Source organism: Zingiber officinale, chromosome 3B (genome assembly GCF_018446385.1).
Source record: "Zingiber officinale cultivar Zhangliang chromosome 3B, Zo_v1.1, whole genome shotgun sequence".
Classification (NCBI taxonomy): Eukaryota; Viridiplantae; Streptophyta; class Magnoliopsida; order Zingiberales; family Zingiberaceae; genus Zingiber; species Zingiber officinale.
Window position 1 is genome coordinate 9,361,306 of NC_055991.1, and position 19,881 is coordinate 9,381,186.

The 19,881-nt window shown below is 39.5% G+C and overlaps 2 protein-coding genes across 2 annotated transcripts; one reads left to right on the forward strand and one right to left on the reverse strand.

The window, feature by feature from the left end:
- Positions 1 to 13,942: 13,942 nt before the first annotated feature.
- Positions 13,943 to 15,665, reverse strand: LOC122054665 (chloride conductance regulatory protein ICln-like). The gene is made up of 6 exons (XM_042616108.1): positions 15,614 to 15,665; positions 15,397 to 15,553; positions 15,207 to 15,330; positions 14,808 to 14,991; positions 14,110 to 14,166; positions 13,943 to 13,950 (listed from the first exon to the last, which is right to left on the reverse strand). Exons 1-6 carry the CDS (start codon positions 15,663 to 15,665, stop codon positions 13,943 to 13,945), a joined length of 582 nt encoding a protein of 193 aa, XP_042472042.1.
- A 2,455-nt stretch (positions 15,666 to 18,120) lies between these two features.
- On the forward strand, positions 18,121 to 19,019 carry LOC122054666 (protein DETOXIFICATION 18-like). Its single transcript, XM_042616109.1, has 3 exons — positions 18,121 to 18,319; positions 18,363 to 18,912; positions 19,004 to 19,019. Exons 1-3 carry the CDS (start codon positions 18,121 to 18,123, stop codon positions 19,017 to 19,019), a joined length of 765 nt encoding a protein of 254 aa, XP_042472043.1.
- Positions 19,020 to 19,881: the final 862 nt, after the last annotated feature.

Genomic DNA, 19,881 nt, shown 5'->3' on the forward strand with positions numbered 1-19,881 from the left:
ATAACCACCTCTTGCCTGGATAGACATAGGACCACACAAATCAGAATGAACCAGTTCTACCGCATCTTTGGCTCTATACCCCTTGGCCTTAAAAGCTCTCTTGGTCATTTTACCTTCTAAGCAGGATTCACATGTTGAAAAGTTTTCCAACTCTAATGAACCCAATAGTCCATCGGCTACAAGCCTTTGAATCCTACTTAAGTTAATATGTCCAAGCCTAAGATGCCAAAGATATGTTTGGTTCATTTCCAAAGGTTCTTTTCTCTTATTAGAGTTAGAAGATGTGTTATTAATTTCCATATTTTGTTTTGTGGGAGAAATTGGATTTAAAGTGTATAAATTGCCAACCAATGCACCAGAACAGATAATCACCTTATTTCTCTTTATAACAACATTGTTACTAAAAGAAACTGAATATCCATCCAAATATAGTTTAGAAACTGAAATTAAATCCTTTCTAAAACTGGGTACATAAAGACAATTTCTTAAAATCAAATTTCTCTTCCTATCAAAAGATAAGTAGACGTCTCCCACTACAACAGCCGCCACATTAGTAGCATTGCCCATGTAGACAGTTATCTCTCCATCAAATAGTCACCGGGTTTCCTGGAACCCCTGCAAAGAATTGCAGACATGATTAGTGGCTCCCGTATCTATACACTAGGTACTGGTAGATAACACCGCTAAACATGTTTCAACTACTAGAGTATGAGATATACCTTTATTGTTCTGGTTCCTACGAGGACAGTCGGCTTTCCAATGTCCAGACTGCTTGCAGATGAAGCATTTGCCCTTCGGCTTCTTCATTCCAGCTTTCTATCATGTACTCTGAGGTTTATTCACCTTCTTTGCTGAAAAGACCTGTTTCTTCTTCTTCTTGTCTTTCGACTTAGAAGTAGAACCATTTTCAGCATAGTGAATCTGAGAACTTTGACTAAAAATACCTTCTGCTGCTTGTAGTTCTGTCAGAAGTTCCGCCAACGTATACTCTCTTTTGTTCATGTTATAGTTCAGGCGGAACTGCTCAAAACTTCTGGGTAGCATTTGGAGAATTATATCGACCTGGGTTTCCACATCGATTTCTCCTCCAAGAACTTGTATTTCGTTCAGATAGACCATCATTTTGAGGATATGATCCCTTACGGGTGTTCCCTCAGACATGGTGGCTGTCATTAGCTTTCTCATTACCTCTGGCCTAGCAATCCGACTCTGATGCCCAAAGAGTTCTTTGAGATTGTTCATTATATCATAAGCTGTTGGTAAATCTTGATGCTGATGTTGTAATACATTTGACATAGATGCCAAAATGTAACACCACGTCATCTTATCAACTTTTACCCATTTCTTATGATACTCAATCTCCTCTGGGGTAGAGTCACCGTCAGGTGTATCAGGGCAAGCCTCAGTCAGTACAAACTTATAGCTTTCTGCAGTAAGGACAATGTCCAGGTTTCTTTTCCAATCAATATAGTTGGGACCAGTAAGTTTGTTCTCTTTCAGTATAATGGTCAGTGGGTTGAAAGTCATCCTAAGAATCGCAAAAATAAACTTTGATCAAGACTCTAAATTTAGAATTATATTGATTCATCAAACAATACTATTTTAAATTAACCAACACCTCAAATCACCGTGAATATTGCATGCCACGTTAGTGTGAACGTATACAAATTCAACATTTGTAAGAGGAGGGTGTGACCCATTAATTTTATTTTCTTATCATCCTAACTTTATGACAAATAAAATTAATAGTTGGTTTCACTTTGGTCACACAAAATAATAACAGTGACTCCGTTGAGGAGGATACTATTGAATGCGTCTAAGTGTATACCATTACTTGATACTAAGTCCATTAAATAGGATTGTTCCCCTTCAGTTGGAGAAGATCACACGCTCTTAAATAATTTCCTATAACCATCCATAAAAGGAATTTTGATCTAGTGATCTGCAATAAACTCATCCGTTGTGGAGGGAGGCACTCAGAGCCAACACGCAAGCTTGTTGCATCACTTACAAACCAGTAATGGAGACCATGGGATTTATTAAAATCCCTCTCCCACTTAGTTATTTAAAAATGAGGATTTTAACCTAGCATACATCACATGCATACACACACATCACAGTAAATAAAAGCAATAAATATGGAAATCATTTTCCAACTATTATGGTCTTTTTCTGTTACTGTCCTCTGTGCTCCAACCCTAGCTGCTGCCTTCTTTAGCCACTGCCGTCGGGTCGAGTCGTTGCATCCATCTTACTTCTTATTCCGCTGCGCCTCTGGTGCTCCAAAAGTACCATGCCTCGCAAGAATCTGATCCGCGACAAAAATAGAATTTTACATATATCGATCCTATATTCCACGAGGGAATGTACATGTATTCTAGATCGAACAAAAAATAAAATTCTAAAAATAATACAGCTCCTGCTGTATTTTATACATACAATCATGCACATAAATAATGCCCTTGATATGTCCAAGGGTCCAATCACACAATATCAATAAGTCATAATAGTTGGAGCTTGCAACCAAAGAGTTAGCACATCCTACTACTATCCTGTCTAAATTATGTATGACATGTGCATAACCTATTTGAATTCTAAAAATACACAGAGGCAAACCCTAGCTCTGGTACCAATTGTTGGTTAGTCCTAGGAAAACGTACCGGTTCCACTATACAAAAATTTTTGTACAAGTGTCGAACCTTTCCTTAAATAACCTATTGTGTTCTTTAGAAGTTAAATTAGGAATTACAGACGGAACTTAACATCATTGATTCTAAATTTAACTTATCTGTTCTTAATGGTTTAGATTTGAATCGCAAGCGGAACTTAACACTATTGATTCAAATCTACCTAAGTTATTAATTCGATAAATATTAATTTCCAAAATTGGCTTCAAGGACTACATGGCGAGGCACATGGCCTTCTTGGATATGGGAGCAACCACCACCGCCTAGGCAAAGCCTTTTAAGGAAAGCTAATATTTATTTCCTTAAATAACTCTAGGTTAACCAAAAAGAACAATCGAATCATAAATTTGAAAAAGAAGAAAACACAAAATCAAAAAATAAATTCGATAAACTAGATCTAATTGCCTCTTGTATTTAGAATTCATACAAAGAAAAATAACTAGTATGATGCGGAAGAAAAATACTAGTTATACCTTCTCTTTGTAAATTAATGACCTCGAGATCTTCTACCATATTCCTCGGCTCGCCTTGGACGTCGTGTGGGTGACGATCCTCCAAGATGAACACCACCCAAAAGAGCTTCTCCTCTTCTTCTAAAATCCGGCCACCACCACCACCAAGGAGAAGAGAGCAAAGGGAAAGGGAGAAGGGAGAGGGCCGGCCACCAAGAGGTCTCCAAGCAAGAGAATAAGAGTTGTGTCTCATGAAGCCCCCTCACCCCTTCTTTTATATTACATGCCCAAGGAAAATAAGGAAAAACCTTTTACAAAAAATAAAATCATCCAAGAGTTTTTCCTTTTCCCTTTTATTTTTCCTTTTCTTTCCTCTTGATTGAATCAATCAGCAATCAATGGTTGTAATCAATCCTATTTGGTTTAGGATTAAGCTTGGTCGGCCCCTTGCTTGGGCACCAAGCAAGGTGGCCGACCACCATATTTAGGGAAGGAATAATAATTTTTTTATAAAATTTTACAAGAAGAAAAACTCTTATAAAATTTTACATGCTCTCTTTCCTAGAGTTAAAAAAGGAAAGTTTTAAATATTAAAACCATGTTTTAAAATTTAAAACTTCTCTAACAAAATTTCCTTTTTTAACATGATGATAGAAAATTTTAATTTTAAAACTTATCTTCCTTTTTTTCTTAAACCATGAGGATGGTTAAAAAAGGAAAGTTTTAAAACTTTTAAAACTCTCTTTTAAAACTTATAATTTTCTACAAAGAGAAGATTTTAAAAATTCAAAACACCCCTCCTATTTGAATTAATCTTGGCCGGCCCCTACAAGCTTGGTCACCAAGCAATAGGGTCGGCCCCTATAAGAGGATGTGGCCGGCCATTGCTTGGTCACCAAGCAATGGTCCGGCCCCCTTCTTGGACACCAAGAAGAGCCTTACATTTGGATGTACTTGAAGCTATAATGAGGCTACGACAAGAACCTAGAGGAGAGATTGGTTTTGGCCTTCCGATGAGCTTGAGTATCCCGTGTTCGCCCCGAACACACAACTCAGGTTCATCGATAATAACTCATTCCACTAGAGAGTTATTATCTCACTACCGCACTAATCCCAAATTACATTATGGGCTCCTTCTTATCATGAGTGTGTTAGTCTCCCTGTGTTTAGGATTACGAATGCCCACTAATTAAGTAAGTTACTGACAACTCACTTAATTAATATCTAGCTTCAAGAGTAGTACCACTCAACTTCATTGTCATGTCGAACTAGGTCCACCTGCAGGGTTTAACATGACAATCCTTATGAGCTCCTCTTGGGGACATTCTCAACCTAGATAACTAGGACACAGATTCCTTCTATAATCAACAACACACACTATAAGTAATATCATTTCCCAACTTATCTGGCATATTGATATATCGAGCTAAACCTCACCCTTTGATAAGTCAAAGAAATAAATATTAAATATATGTGCTTGTTATTATATAAGGATTAAGAGCACACACTTCCATAATAACTAAGGTCTTGTTCTTTTACTAAGTCAGTACAAAAAGAACATACCTAAATGGTCCTACTCAATACACTTTAAGTGTATCAGTGTAATTTATTAGTCAAGATAAACTAATACTTAATTACACTACGACTATTCTGATGGTTTGTTCCTTTCCATCTTAGTCATTAGCAATTTATTTATAATTTATAGAGAACCGACAACATGATCTTCTGAGTGTGACACCACACTCCATGTTATCTACTATATAAATTAATTGAACAATTACATTTAACAAATAAATGTAGATATTGACCAATGTGATTCTTTTATGTCAACAAATAAACGTTTACAAAAGCTAGGCCTTTAGTATACACTTTAACACGGACAAACCGGGGCAGCGAGTTTCTATCCATGGAGTTCACTCAGTTCTGTGAAAATGAAGGAATCGAGCGGCATCTCATGGCTCCCTACACACCCCAACAGAATGGTGTTGTGGAGCGCCAGAATCGCACTGTGATGGCTATGGTAAGATCTCTCCTCAAGGGTACACACATGCTGACAAGGTTTTGGGGAGAGGTGGTTAGTTATGCTGTCTATCTGTTAAACCGTCTCCCAACTAAGCCACTAGGAGAGCATACGCTATTTGAAGCTTGGATGGGGAGAAAGTCACATCTCGCCCACTTAAGAGTGTTCGGTTGTGTTGCATATGTGAAAAATACAGCCTCTCACCTTAAGAAACTTGATGACAAAAGCTCACCCATGGTATACTTGGGTGTTGAGGAAGGCTACAAAGCTCATCGCCTATTTGATCCAAGGCATGGCAAGCTACAAGTAAGTAGAGATGTGATGTTTCAAGAAAATTATGATTGGGCATGGAATGCAGGTGCCAACAATGAAGAAAAGGTACAAGAGTTTATGGTGGTGGATGCATTCGACACTGACAAGGTGATTGTTACAGCAGACATTGAGGTAGGGGCGGATAATGTCACAACACCAGCAATAGGCGTGGTACCCATGACAGGAGCGTCAAGTCCATCTACACCATCATCGAACACCCATGCAGCTTCCTCGCCTTCGATAACAAACTCACCCAAGTCTTATGAAGGGCCAGTCCATTTTAGATTCATTGCTGATATCTACACTAACACTGAGGAAGTGGTTGGTATTGATGAAGAAGAGGGTGAGGTGATGATGGTGATATCTAAAGAGTCGACATGTTATCAAGAAGCTGCAAACGAGGCTTGCTGGTATGAAGCAATGGAGAAAGAGCTGAAATCTTTTGAGATGAACAATACCTAGAACCTAACTAAGCTCCCATTAGGCCACAAACCTATCAACTTAAAGTGGGTGTTCAAATTGAAGAAAGATTCAGATGGGAAAGTTGTTAAGCACAAAGCAAGATTAGTGGCTAAAGGCTATGTACAAAGACAAAGCATCGACTTTGAAGAAGTATTTGCGCCTGTCGCTAGACTTGACACTATCCGAGTCATTCTTGCACTTGCTGCAAACCAAAGCTGGGAGGTACACCATCTAGATGTGAAGTAAGCATTTCTAAACGGAGAGTTAGAAGAAGAAATATATATCACTCAACCGGAAGGGTTTGAGGTACAAAATCAAAAACATAAGGTGTACAGGTTGTCCAAGGCCCTCTATGGACTGTGGCAAGCTCCACGAGCTTGGAACATGTGACTGAACAGGAGTTTGGAAGAGCTTGGCTTCAAAAAATGTACTCAAGAACATGCAGTATATACAAGATGTGAAGGAGAAGCAAGGATACTTGTTGGAGTGTATGTCGACGATCTCATCGTGACAAGAAGTAGCACAGAAAAAATCAACAAGTTCAAACACACTACAAGAAAAACCCTCATAGACATCAGTTTTCCACCGCTGTCTATTACAAAATCGACCGATGTCTATGAAGGCGATGTAAAAGGTCTGCCATTTTAGACATCGGTTTATAACCGGTGTAGCATCACTTAACGACATCGGTTTTCGAATCGATTATAAACCGGTGTAGTATCACTTAACGACACTGTTTCAGCAACGGTGTAAAACTGATGTAATATTAGTTAATGACACCGGTTTTAGCAGCAGTGGAAAATCGATGTAATTTCAGTATTATTTAACGACACATATTCGATTTCTGAAACAGTGAAAAATCGATATTATACAAACAAGTCAATATCCATATAATAACACATAAATATTATTCTTACAACATAAAAAGATAATAGATATTGTACACATCAAGTCCGTATCCACAAATTACATAAATATTTTTCTTACAACAGTATCCATAAAATACACAAATATTCTTATTACAACATCAAAAGGTATAATAGATATTGTACACATCAAGGTAGTATCCACAATTTGCATTCCATGCAAATGCATGGATCATCCAAAGTTTTCAAAAATCAAATACCTTTCCTACTCAAATTAATCTAGCATGCATTCAGCCCACTCGAACCGCACTTCATCAATTTCAACTCTGGAATACTTGAGATTTGTAAACTGTAAAAACACATAAATAATATATTAGTAAACCAAGACCAAAAATCATAGTTGAAAGAGAGAAGAGAAGTTCGTTTTAGACCAAACAAATGGTATGCTGCAACTTAACTTAAGAAGACTGTTTCCACAACCTCCAGATTCCTTGGATGGGCAAGGAATGTTGCTTCCATGATTCTTAGCCTTGCTATCAGACTCAACGACGGTGGATAAAGATGAGTTATCTGGTCGCTCGCCTGTGGAACGTCTCCGTCTTTTCCCAACAATTTCTCTGATGACATACTTCTTTGTCCTCTGTCTCCTACCAGCCTTGGAGGAATCAATTGCAGGTGTCTGAGAAGCAGTTCCCTTTACTATCTTTTCGCAACAATATAAGCAAAGTTTGTAAGAGCAATTTGAGCAACTTCTGTGAAAATCCACTAGTGAAGTCCTGCAATAATTACTGGTTCCAAGGGAGAAACAAGAAAAGAAAACAATATCAATCAAGTGAACATTTTAATGCATGATGAGACGATAACAAAGAACAGAATATGACCTAAAAATTAGAACTTGCTAAAGTAAAATAGAGGCACAAGTTTACAAATGTGCATCTAAGAAACAGACTCAGGACATAATATTCAGTTATTATGTCCATGATTTTAGAAACATAGCAAATTACGAAATTCTCGGAGGTGTTACAGATGTGAAGACATACCAGTTAACAAGCTCATTGTGAGGCTCATATACTCAAAGAAGTACACGAGAAAATCCACCTTCTGGATGATAGATCGATCAAGAGGATATCTAACTGGAGGAAGAAACTAGGAAATTGTTTTGAAGCTTACCTTGATCCCCTTGCTTTACTTCCAGCTCATTTAATTGGTTCTGATAGATATGTTTCAGCAAGGGAAGCAATTTAGATATCAAGCTATATGTGTGCTCCTTATTATTAAACTTGTTTTGACCATTTGCCAGTTCCTGAAGATGATACAAATTGCATATGCATATAAAAGTTCTAGACTAGTATTAAAGTTGACAGAACCATCTCTAACTTAACAATAATTGGCTAGGAAGTTAACCTTATGCCAGTCTTCTTTTGCTCCAAGAGGAGAACAAGTCGGACAATCTAATTGTCCATGACTAACACGGTAGACAGTTGTCACATCGACAAGACAAATCTCATCACTATCGACATGCTCAGTCTTCCTATGCTCCTGAACAATTTCAAGATCCTGAAGATCACATAAATGGAAACTTTCATGACAAAACATTCTCAGAGTAAATAATGTTCATAAAACTTTGCATGTTAAAATTAAGTAAACCTTATAACCATCTTTACTGGACTTCTAGAACATGCTTTGTAATCACAACAGTCACGACAAACAAGACAAGCAATCTTTACCTCCTTTTCAAACATACCAGAGTACCTTGACAATACAAACTAAATCAGATAAACAGAAGTAGTTTTTTTTATGTATAAGATCCTATATCACTGATATCAAGATGTTCAAGTCTAAAAAGGATATGCGATTGACATCCTATTTTCACAACATCAAAAAGCTAAAAGGGAAAAATAAATCAAAAGCATTTTGCCAATATGGTTCAATTCTCTTCCTGTAGACAATGCATGCCATTTGAAATTTAATCACAAACAGGGTGGATATACAAACTGTTGGTCCCTTTGGAGGCCGGCAAGAGGGTAGGGGTGAATTGCCCTACAAAATAAAACTTGAACCTTTCTCATATTTCAACTATATAATGAACACTTGTAATAAATAAATAAAAGAGACTAAGTAAAGAAAAGCAGACACCAGAGTTTTACTTGGTTTGCAATCAGGGGATTGCTAATCCAAGGAATGTAAGCGCACTATCTGATTCTCCTCTGGGCGGAGTAGCCTCTTTACAACGTTGACAGCACAAATGAAAAGAACAGAATTGAAAGCACAGAAGGAATTGATTACAAGTGAGTTGAAATGATCTGTGCAAATCAGTGCTATATTTATAGCACTGGTCGGGGCGCCCTGGGGGATAAAACTTTATCCCCCAACGTTCAGATCGAGTTTGACTCGATCTGGTCAAAAACTTCAATCCGGGCGCCCCGGAGGGGTCCGGGCGCCCCGGATGGTTCCGGGCGCCCCGGACCCCAAAAGTCAACTCTGGTTGACTTTTTTCGTCCGGTCGCTCCGCTTCGGTTCAGCTCGTCTCGGTCCGGGTCTTCTGTTCTGGCTCCACTAGCTTGGGTGATCTTGGCCATCCGGAATAGGGCTCACCCGAACCCATGTTCCGGCCTTCTCCTCGAGCAGCCTTCCTTCCCGGTTTCTCATCCCTCGAACGCCGCGCACGTTCTTCTCGTCCACCGGTGTACTCTTCCGCGGTCACCTCGTCCCTCGGACGCACCGAGCCCGTCGGCACTCTCCCGTGCCGTCCTTCTCGCTAGCCGCGTCTTCCGCTCGACTTCCTGTGTTCCTAAGCTCCTGCACACTTAGACACAAGGGTTAAACAAACGCAGGACCTAACTTAGCTTGTTTGATCACATCAAAATACCTTGGGGTTTCAACAATCTCCCCCTTTTTGATGTGAGCAACCCAAGTTAAGTTAGGGTAACCATATGCAATAAAAATAATTTATATTCAAATAAGTCCAAATATTTTTCAATTGAAAAATTATAATATTATAGTACCTCCCCCTAGACTTAACATACTTCTCCCCCTTTGATCACATAAAATTTGAGGTTATAAACAAGTCTAAGGTCAATTCAAACATGAACTTTCAAGTGTAAAATAATGTCTAAGTAAATACACTCTTCAGAATTTTTTGTTCGAAAAAAATATTTTTCAGATAAGAACAGTCATAAGTGTTAAAAAATTGAAGTTTTAAAACTTATCTCAGCATTCCCCAAAAAAAAATTTTCTAATTAAAAAAAATTCTAAGTGAATATTCATAAGAAACAATTCTAAGTCAATTTTTAAAAAAATGATAAGGCAATATTATAAAAAAAACTCTAAGTTTACTTTTATAAAAAATCTAAGTCAATTTTCATAAAAAATTCTAAGATAATAAAAAATATCTAAGTTAAGTTAATTTTTTTTTAAAATATTTTCTAACACAAATTGAATAACTCTTTTAAAGCATTAAGTAATTTAAATTAATACTTTTTTAGTTAATTAATTAAACTTTTCATTTCGATACTTGGCTTCCAGGTCGTGGCGAGGCACTAGGCCTTCTTGGTTATTGGAGCAACAACCACTTCCTTTGACAAAGCCTCATAAAGAAATTAGTTGTTTAATTTCCTTGCAAAAAATGCTAAGTCTAATTTTAATTTTAAATTAAATAGGTTTTTGGAACCCAATAGAGGTTCCTACCTACAGGATTAACCAAGTATTTCCTAGGTATATAGATTTTTGATATATTTCTAATTTGATTTTGATGAAATCTATAATACCAATTTAAACATTTATAATTTTTAAAAGTAGAAATATTTGAACAATTAGATTTTTTCAATCTTTCTATTTCTTTTTTTAGTTTTTCATTTTCAATTTTCAATTTTTCAAAATCCTCTATAAGACATGATTTTGCCAAAATTCTCTTTGTTTCTAAAATTTCATTTTCTAATTTGGCATTTTTATTTTCTAATTTATACATGGATTTAGTCATAGCTTTGATACCAAAGTAAAGTTCATCAGGGGGTAAGAGGCATACCTCACTTACCATATCAGACTTGAAGCCTGAATCTCCCTCTACTTCGCTACTTCCATCTGAGGTCACTCCCCCTTCATCGATGCTGGGTTATGATGTACTTTGTCCTTCGTGGCTTGCCATCAGTGCAATCCCCGCATATTCTTGAGCTTCTGATTCAGATGAAGAAGTGTCATCCCAAGTTGCTTTTAGATTGTGTTTCTTAGGTGCCTTCATTTTGACCTTCTTGAGTTCTGGGCAGTCTTCCCTTAGGTGTCCCTCCTTCTGACACTGGTAGCACCGTACCTTTCTTCTACCTTTTTGATTCTTTTTATTCTGCATTTTAAATTTATTAGATCTAAAAAACTTTTAAAAGTTTCTTACCATGTACGCTTCTTGATCGTCTTCGGAGTCTGACTCGGGTTCATCCTTGTTGGTTGCGTTCAGCGCCATAGTCTGGGTTGTGTCCTTTGATATCTCTGCATATCTAGTTTCATGTAATTCAAGGGTAGAAAACAACTCTTCTAAAGTACTTACCTCCAGGTCTTTTGAGATGTAGTAAGCATCGACGATTGATGTCCACTCCGGAGTTCTTGGAAACGCGTTGAGCGCGTAGCGTATAGTGTCTCGGTTTGTTACCGTTTCACCAAGGTTTTCGAGACCAGTAACTAGTTCTTTTACCTTTGCATGTAGACCGACTACTTTCTCACCTTTCTCCAGACGGATATTCATCAGTTTGTTGCGGAGGATGTCCCTTCTAGCGAGCTTTGCTTCGGACGTGCCTTCGTGGAGTTCCAAGAACTTCTCCCAAAGTTCTTTAGCAGATAAATAGTTTCCGATGCGGTTGACCTCTTGAGGCGGTAACACGGTCAGCAGGTGATGTTCCGCACGGCTGTTTGCTACTGACTCATTCTGCTCCTTCTTTGTCCAATCGCTCTCTTCTTTTTCTTTTCCATCTTTATCTATTGGAGCTAAAAAACCATATTTCATAGTAAACCAAATTTCAAAATCTGTTTTTAGGATTACCTCCATACGACGCTTCCAGTCTGCGAAGTTCCCCTCGAATTTTGGTGGGACGATGCTTGGTCCGACCATCTTGTTGCTTCGATCGGCGGTTAGTCCTCCTGAAGCGCGCCTTGCTCTAATACCACTTGTTGGTCCCTTTGGAGGCCGGCAAGAGGGGAGGGGTGAATTGCCCTACAAAATAAAACTCGAACCTTTCTCGGATTTCAACTATATAATGAACACTTGTAATAAATAAATAAAAGAGACTAAGTAAAGAAAAGCAGACACCAGAGTTTTACTTGGTTTGCAATCAGGGGATTGCTAATCCAAGGAATGTAAGCGCACTATCTGATTCTCCTCTGGGCGGAGTAGCCTCTTTACAACGTTGACAGCACAAATGAAAAGAACAGAATTGAAAGCACAGAAGGAATTGATTACAAGTGAGTTGAAATGATCTGTGCAAACCAGTGCTATATTTATAGCACTGGTCGGGGCGCCCCGAAGGGGTTCCGGGCGCCCTGGGGGGATAAAACTTTATCCCCCAACGTTCAGATCGAGTTTGACTCGATCTGGTCAAAAACTTCAGTCCGGGCGCCCCGGAGTTGTCCGGGCGCCCTGGATGGTTCCGGGCGCCCCGGACCCCAAAAGTCAACTCTGGTTGACTTTTTTCGTCCGGTCGCTCCGCTTCGGTTCAGCTCGTCTCAGTCCGGATCTTCTGTTCCGGCTCCACTAGCTTGGGTGATCTCGGCCATCCGAAATAGGGCTCACCCGAACCCATGTTCCGGCCTTCTCCTCGAGCAGCCTTCCTTCCCGGTTTCTCATCCCTCGAACGCCGCACACGTTCTTCTCGTCCACCGGTGTACTCTTCCGCAGTCACCTCGTCCCTCGGACGCACCGAGCCCGTCGGCTCTCTCCCGTGCCGTCCTTCTCGCTAGCCGCGTCTTCCGCTCGATTTCCTGTGTTCCTAAGCTCCTGCACACTTAGACACAAGGGTTAAACAAACGCAGGACCTAACTTAGCTTGTTTGATCACATCAAAACACCTTGGGGTTCCAACACAAACAAGATCACAATTCAAGCCATTGGATGTGAATATAGTAATAGCAATATAGCTCAACCACAATGAAACTTCACCAAAATAGCAAAAGCAATCTAGCTCAACTCATAGTGAAACTTATACTCATAAGACAAAAAGGTAATTTAATAATATCAAAATCAAACCAAATCATGAGAAAAGGCTCAAATAAGATTAAAGCACAATTAAGATTAACCCAAACCTAAAATTAACTTGGATTCATCCTACAATAAATCAAAATTGATCTAAAAATCTCTACTGAAAGTCCTAATCCAAGTGTGCCTTGAGTGACCCTCCATAATGATAAGCCATTCAAATCGAAGCTTCTCATACTAAGGAATATAACAGAACCTGCAAACTGGATCCAAAATAAATAAACTATTTGGTATTCAATTTAGTGAGTAAGAGTTCACAATTCAGCCTGATGACATAACTAGCCCATCAAGGGATACAGTGTGTGATTATATCCACTGTAGAATTTATATGCTTTCAGGACCAAAAGATACCAATTGCAAAACTAATCAGGTAGGTTGGAAACCTAAAGCCATGCTTCCCAGATGGCCGAAAGTTTAACAATAAAAATTTGTTTATATGTACCAATATATTGAAGTTTCATCGACTTTAATCTAGTAACACACACAATAGGTAACAGCTTGTAAGACACATTTGGGTATAGATTAATGGGTGTCAATGAAAGAAATCTTTTTGTCTTTGTGAAATGTTAATATCATGATTGGTTGGCTTATGAAGATTCACAGGATTTCATTAACTTATGAAGTTGTTACGAAATCTCCCAGTTGCAGAAGCTTAGCTAGGCCAAGTATTCACACAGAACTTGTTATATTAGCAACACACTAACTAAGATGATAGTATGAGGGTGCCAATAGGAAATGCATTTATGTTAGGGAACTTACTTTTAGTTACTAAAGACAGTGAGTAACATGTAAATCTCGATAATAAGTTATGAGATGCACAAATTCTGTTATTCACTAATGTGGTATCAAAGGAAGCTTTTGACATGGATTCATGATTGATTATCATTTGAAAATTCTGAGTATTACCTTTCAAATTCCTGCATAATAAGATAATAATCATAGGATAATAGCATCAGTATAGCAAAAGGAAATAAATTTAGTTTAGACAATTTAAGTTTTTGGTGCTAAAACACGGAATAGGTAATAGCTTGTAGGACACATATATTCTGCTATTGACTGAAGTAGTAAGCTTTTGCCTTGGAAGCTGTTATGATTGGTTATCATTTGAAATTCACAGTATTGCCTTTCAGTTCCTGCATAATCAAATGTAAATATATTAGATAATGCAAGAGTCCAATTGAGAGAATGTCGTCGATGTAAAATTTGTGTACAAAACAAGAAAATTTCATGAACTTTCATAAAAAAAATGTTACATTTGCAACATCACCACGCCACAAAGAAAGTGATGCATATGAACTTTCGAATTCAAAATAATAGTAAAAGGAGAACTATAGATGCCTTTCTTCTCAGTGCATGTAGACATCCACACTAAATGCACAAGAATGAGTAATGATCAGTCTTTTTCCTTGTCCAATTACATGAAGTGGCACCACCCAATATTTTAGGTTTATTTAGTAGTAAGGAAAAACTAGCATGCAAGGAGGATCTAAAATCAACAAACATATGAAAAATAGAACCTGTGATCTCTTTGTGAAGACTTGATAAGAAGACAATCAAAGTCTGAGAAAGTGAAATCAATAAGTCACAGATCCATGCAATGAACTTGCAGGACAATCAGAACAATACAGTTACATTAATGAGAAAGCATTTTTATGCCATCACCAAAATCCATAGCAGACAACTGCCTAGTGTATTAGATTCTTTGCAACTTTGACAAACACACACATAATTGCATTAAAGAGAAAGTGGGCAACATGAATTCAGTAATGCATACTTGATACATAAAAATGTTGCAACCAATGAAAACAATACAAAGCATGCATGACAGCAAGGATACATTTTCCAGCATCTGAAGGAACAAGTCTCATTTCAGTGATTTTTGACAACACCAAATCACCATTTATTTCTGAATATGAGTCTTCGGACTCCTCTTCATCATCCTCATCACCCGTCTCAATCTTATCAAGCATCCAACAAACATGCATAAGCAGGAAAATGAAAATCACTAGAGAAGCCATCGACAAAATAGTCCTTTAATGCTCAAAAAATTTAAGTCAAAGTGACAAACTCAAGTTTACCAAGCAGTGAATAAGGGGAAAAAATATATCATTTTTTGCTTTAATCCTGTTATCTTCAGATAGAACATCACAAAACTCGATCTTAAACCAAATACCTGAGTATAGATGCAAGGAAATGGGCAGGCCTCCCGGTCCCTCGATACAGCGTGAAGGGACAACGATAGAAAATCCACCGCGTATCCTTTCCCTCTGTCGGCGTCACTCAACCAAATCACTCTCCTACAAGGAGCTATTCGCGTTAGATAGAAACACCAAGAAAGAAAGTGAGCAGCGCGACACTGATACCTGGTGGTGATATAGAGAGACCCAGGAGACTCCAGGGGCCGGGAACCGAGGGCGACGGCGACGCCATTCAAAACGTACATCAGCTCCTCGCTGTCGTCGGAGCCCAACCGAGGTCGTACGTTGTCGTCGACGACGCAATCGTCGAAGTGCTGCAGCCCTAGAACAAGCTAGGTTCAAAGATGTCCTTTTTTTAAAAAAAAATTTTTTTTAACAGAACCTATTCGCTGGTTGAGGGAGAGGTGGGCAGTCCGGTCATCGCCGTGAAGCATGAGGTTGGAGTCTCCGAACAGTTGGGTGTAGCCTTCCTCAAAGGAGATGGTGGCGAGGTTGGGCAACTTCGGGAGGAAAGCAGCCTCATGGGAAGGGAGCAGAACCGAACACAAAAATAGGAGGAAGTAGAAAGGAAAAGATAAAATATGGACTAAGAAGGGGAAGCAAGGGCATCTTGTCTTGATCCTGATCGGGACAGGAATGGCCGTCGATCTAAGAAGGGGAAGAGGGAGATGAGGCTGAGAGAGATGGTCGGATGGCCAGCGGCGAGGAGGAAAGTGGTGGCGGCGTCGCGACGGTATACGGTCGACGGCGCGATATAGGTTTAGGTTTGGAGGGAAGAGTGAAGTGTTGCAAATTTTGGCTAAGTATTAGTGGAAAAATTATATTATTTTATTTTGGTTCATAGACATCGGGTTTTAAAAAAGCGCTGTTAAAATAGGTGTCTATTAACGAAAAAAAAGGCGCTCATAAACATCGGCTAAAAAATCGATGTCTATGAGCGAAAATCTGCGCTCATAGACACCGAGTTTTGGAAAATCCGGTGTAAAATACTCAAAGACATCGGTTTTTGCTTAAAACTGTTGTTGTTCCACCGATGTCTATGAGGGTTTTCGTTGTAGAGACAACAAATGATGACAGAATTTGAGATGAGTGATTTGGGTCTTCTCTCCTACTACTTAGGGATTGAAGTGGAGCAACAGAAGAGCCAAATTTTATTTAGGCAATCAGCTTATGCTAAGAAAATTTTATCTCAGTTCAAGATGACAGACTGCAATGCCACAAAACATCCAATGGAACCCAAGACACAGCTGCATAAAGACTTGGAAGGGACTCCAGTTGACGCCACGGAGCATAGGCGCATCATTGGTTGTTTAAGATATTTGTTACACACACGGTCGGATCTGTCATATTCTGTCGGAATGGCGAGCATATACATGGAGAGGCCTACAATCATGCATCACAAGGTGGTCAAACAGACTCTCAAGTATTTGAAAGGTAGAATCCATTTTGGACTTGCTTACGTAAAGAGACCCCAGGAAATTGGTGTATTCGGCTACTCGGACAGTGATTTAGCTAGCGATTTTGAAGGAAGGAAAAGCACAAGTGGAATGACTTTCCATTTTAATGAAAGTTTGGTGTCCTGGAACTCATAGAAGTAGAAGATAGTGGCGTTTTCATCTTGTGAGGCAGAGTTCATGGCAGCCACAACTGCGGCCTGCCATGCTTTGTGGTTGAGGATCCTTGCCAGCGAATTAACAGGTGTAAAGCCAAAGCCGGTAACTTTGTTTGTTGACAACAAATCTGCTATAGCTCTCATGAAGAATCCGGTATTCCATGGTCGAAGCAAGCATATAGATACAAGGTTTCATTTTATCAGAGAATGCTTTGAGAAGGGACAGATTGTGGTTGAGTTCGTTAATACTGGAGAACAATGAGCCGATGTATTAACTAAAGTATTGCCAGGAGTGAAGTTAGCTACCATGTGATAACTACTCGGCGTCTGTAACTTAGAACCACGTCAGGATTAGGAGGGGTAATGTGAGCATATAATCCGGATATGATATGTAGTGGTCACGTTTTTTCTCTCCTTGCATTAGTAGTCTTAATCTTTCCTAGTTTTAAGGGATTAACTAGTGGAATTAGTCTCTCCTATTTTTATGATTTAGTGATGTTAATCTTTCCTATTAATTAGTTGAATTAGTCTTTTCTTTCATGTATTTAAAGAGTCTCATTGTAAGGTTTCTTAGTAGAAGTAAAAATTCTCTCTTTGCTATATTCCTCTTGCATATTAGCGTGTGCCTTGGGTGTGCTATTTATTGATTCTAAGCCAACACGCTTGCAGGACTAGGTGAGGGACTTCGAGCGGTCCCGAGCCGTGGCTCGGCGCATGATCGATGACATCCGCCACTGCGCCCACGACGAGCGTGTCACTCGCGATTTCGACGAGATGCCAGAGGATGAGTGGGAGGAATTTCGAGACCATTTCGAGCGGCCTATTAAGAACATTCAGGCCGTCGAGGAGCCTAACTTTCTCCTCTACTTCAAGGGCATGGTTAGTGAGCACTTATCGAATGGTCGTTTGGTCCATCTTGCCGCCATTACAACAGCCGTTTGCGACCCTAGCGGAAATCTGTTGCTCAAAATCCAGAAGCCTGTGTCGATCGACGACGTTGGCACCTACCGCAAGGTAGTGGAAACTGCGACGCTGATCAAGGGGCTGAACTTCTCCATCTACTCCAAGGACATCGAGACTTCCTTGGGCTACGATCAGTCCACCCTCAACACCATCTCCTTCTTCAAGGACCTCGGTGCCAACGTTGCTCTGGCCTCATCAACGAGGTCACGCCGTCGAGGGTCGTCCTCTCCCTCGGCGTCGCTGTGAACCTCTTCGGCTACCTCATGATCTATCTCGCCATCACTGGCCACACCGTACCACCCCGCGTCTAGCTCATGTGCCTCTTTATTTGTGTCGGCGCCAACCCCCAAACGTTTGCCAACACCAGCGCCCTTATCACCTGCGTCAAGAACTTCCCGACAAACCGTGGCATCGTCATCGGCCTCCTCAAGGGCTTCGTCGGCCTGAGTGGTGCCATCACCACACAACTCTGCTTCGCCTTCCCTATGATCCTGACCAACGTCTCCTACTACGGCATTACTCTCGTCTCCATCAACTCTTGGGACACAATCACCAGATCTCCACCTTACCGGCCATCTGGGCGATCTCCACCTCGCCGACGCCACCCTCGTCAACTCCTGGGGCACAATCACCGGATTTTCTCTCAAGGTTGGCTTGAGTGGGGCTCTTGAGACTCTATGTAGCCAAGCATATGGCACAATGCTCTACAAAATGTTGGGAATATACCTCCAATCCTCAATCATCATCTCCATCTTCTTCTCCATCTTGGTCTCCGTCTCATGGTACTTCTCAGAGCCCATACACATTTGGCTTCACCAGGAGCCCCAAGTGGCAAACATGGCCACCCTCTATCTCCAGTGCCTGATCCCAGGCCTCTACGCATATGCACTCTCGCAGTGCATGCTGAGGTTTCTACATACTCAAACAGTTGTGATCCCTTTGGTGGTATGCTCAGTGGTTCCACTTCTTATCAATGTAGGCTTGGCTTATGTGACTGTTCATGTCTTAGAACTTGGGTTTAAGGGCGTTGCACTCTCTGCATCTGTTTCAATCTGGATATCCTTCGTTATGTTGGCGATCTACGTGAAGTACTCCAACAAGTTTAGGTATACTTGGAAGGGCTTCACTGCAGAGGCATTGCACCATAGCCGAGTATCTTTCAGGTTCTCACTAATGACAACAAAGATAGTAATTCAGGAGATTCAGAGATTGATTTTAATTATTGATGATTTATCATGTTTGGATTGTAATCCAAACTATATTTTTCATTATTTCTATATTTATTATTACCATATTTATAATAATATATTCCCATATTTATTATTATATTTTCCATATATTATCTTGACAATATGTATAAATAGGTGAGTTAGCCTATGATAATTATCAATCAATAATAAAGAAGCAAATGTCTTTTCTTTCCTTGTCTCTCTAGTTCTTTTTTTATGTCTATGTGCTTCCACATTATGTATTTCAATATGGTATCAGAGGCATGATCTTTAGTTTCTTCCCATCAATTTCTTTCTTTTTCTCTGCTCGATAATGGCAACCAATTTCTCTTTCTCCTAATTTTTCTTTCCATCAATTTCTCTGTTCTTTATATTGTTGCTAAAGTATCTAGCTCTTCTTACTTACTTACTTTCTTTCTTTCTATATTGCTTCTTTTTACCATAATGCATGTTGCAACCTCTTCTCTATGCATCATTTTCTTCACCACAAATTACAGATCCGTATGCAAGTTAGCAGCTAGCTGAGGGTGACACCGGATGTAGCACCCACAGCAACAACTCCTTGTTACAAAAGTCTAGGAGTCACCCCCTTTCCTTAAAAATTCACCAATTCCACCGCATTCTTCGCTTTCTTCTTCGTAGGTTCAAGTTCACTTTATGACACCTCCTTCATCGGCATCACCTTCTCTCAGACTTTCTTTCCGGCCTCCTCTATAGTCTCTTATGCTTTCTTAGAAGTTTCTTTCTCCTCTCTTTCCCTTCCCTCGTTTTTTTGGCTTTTAGCAACTATTTTTTTATTTCCCTTCTCTTGTTGTTTCCTTCTCAAAAGTAGTCCGAAATTATTTT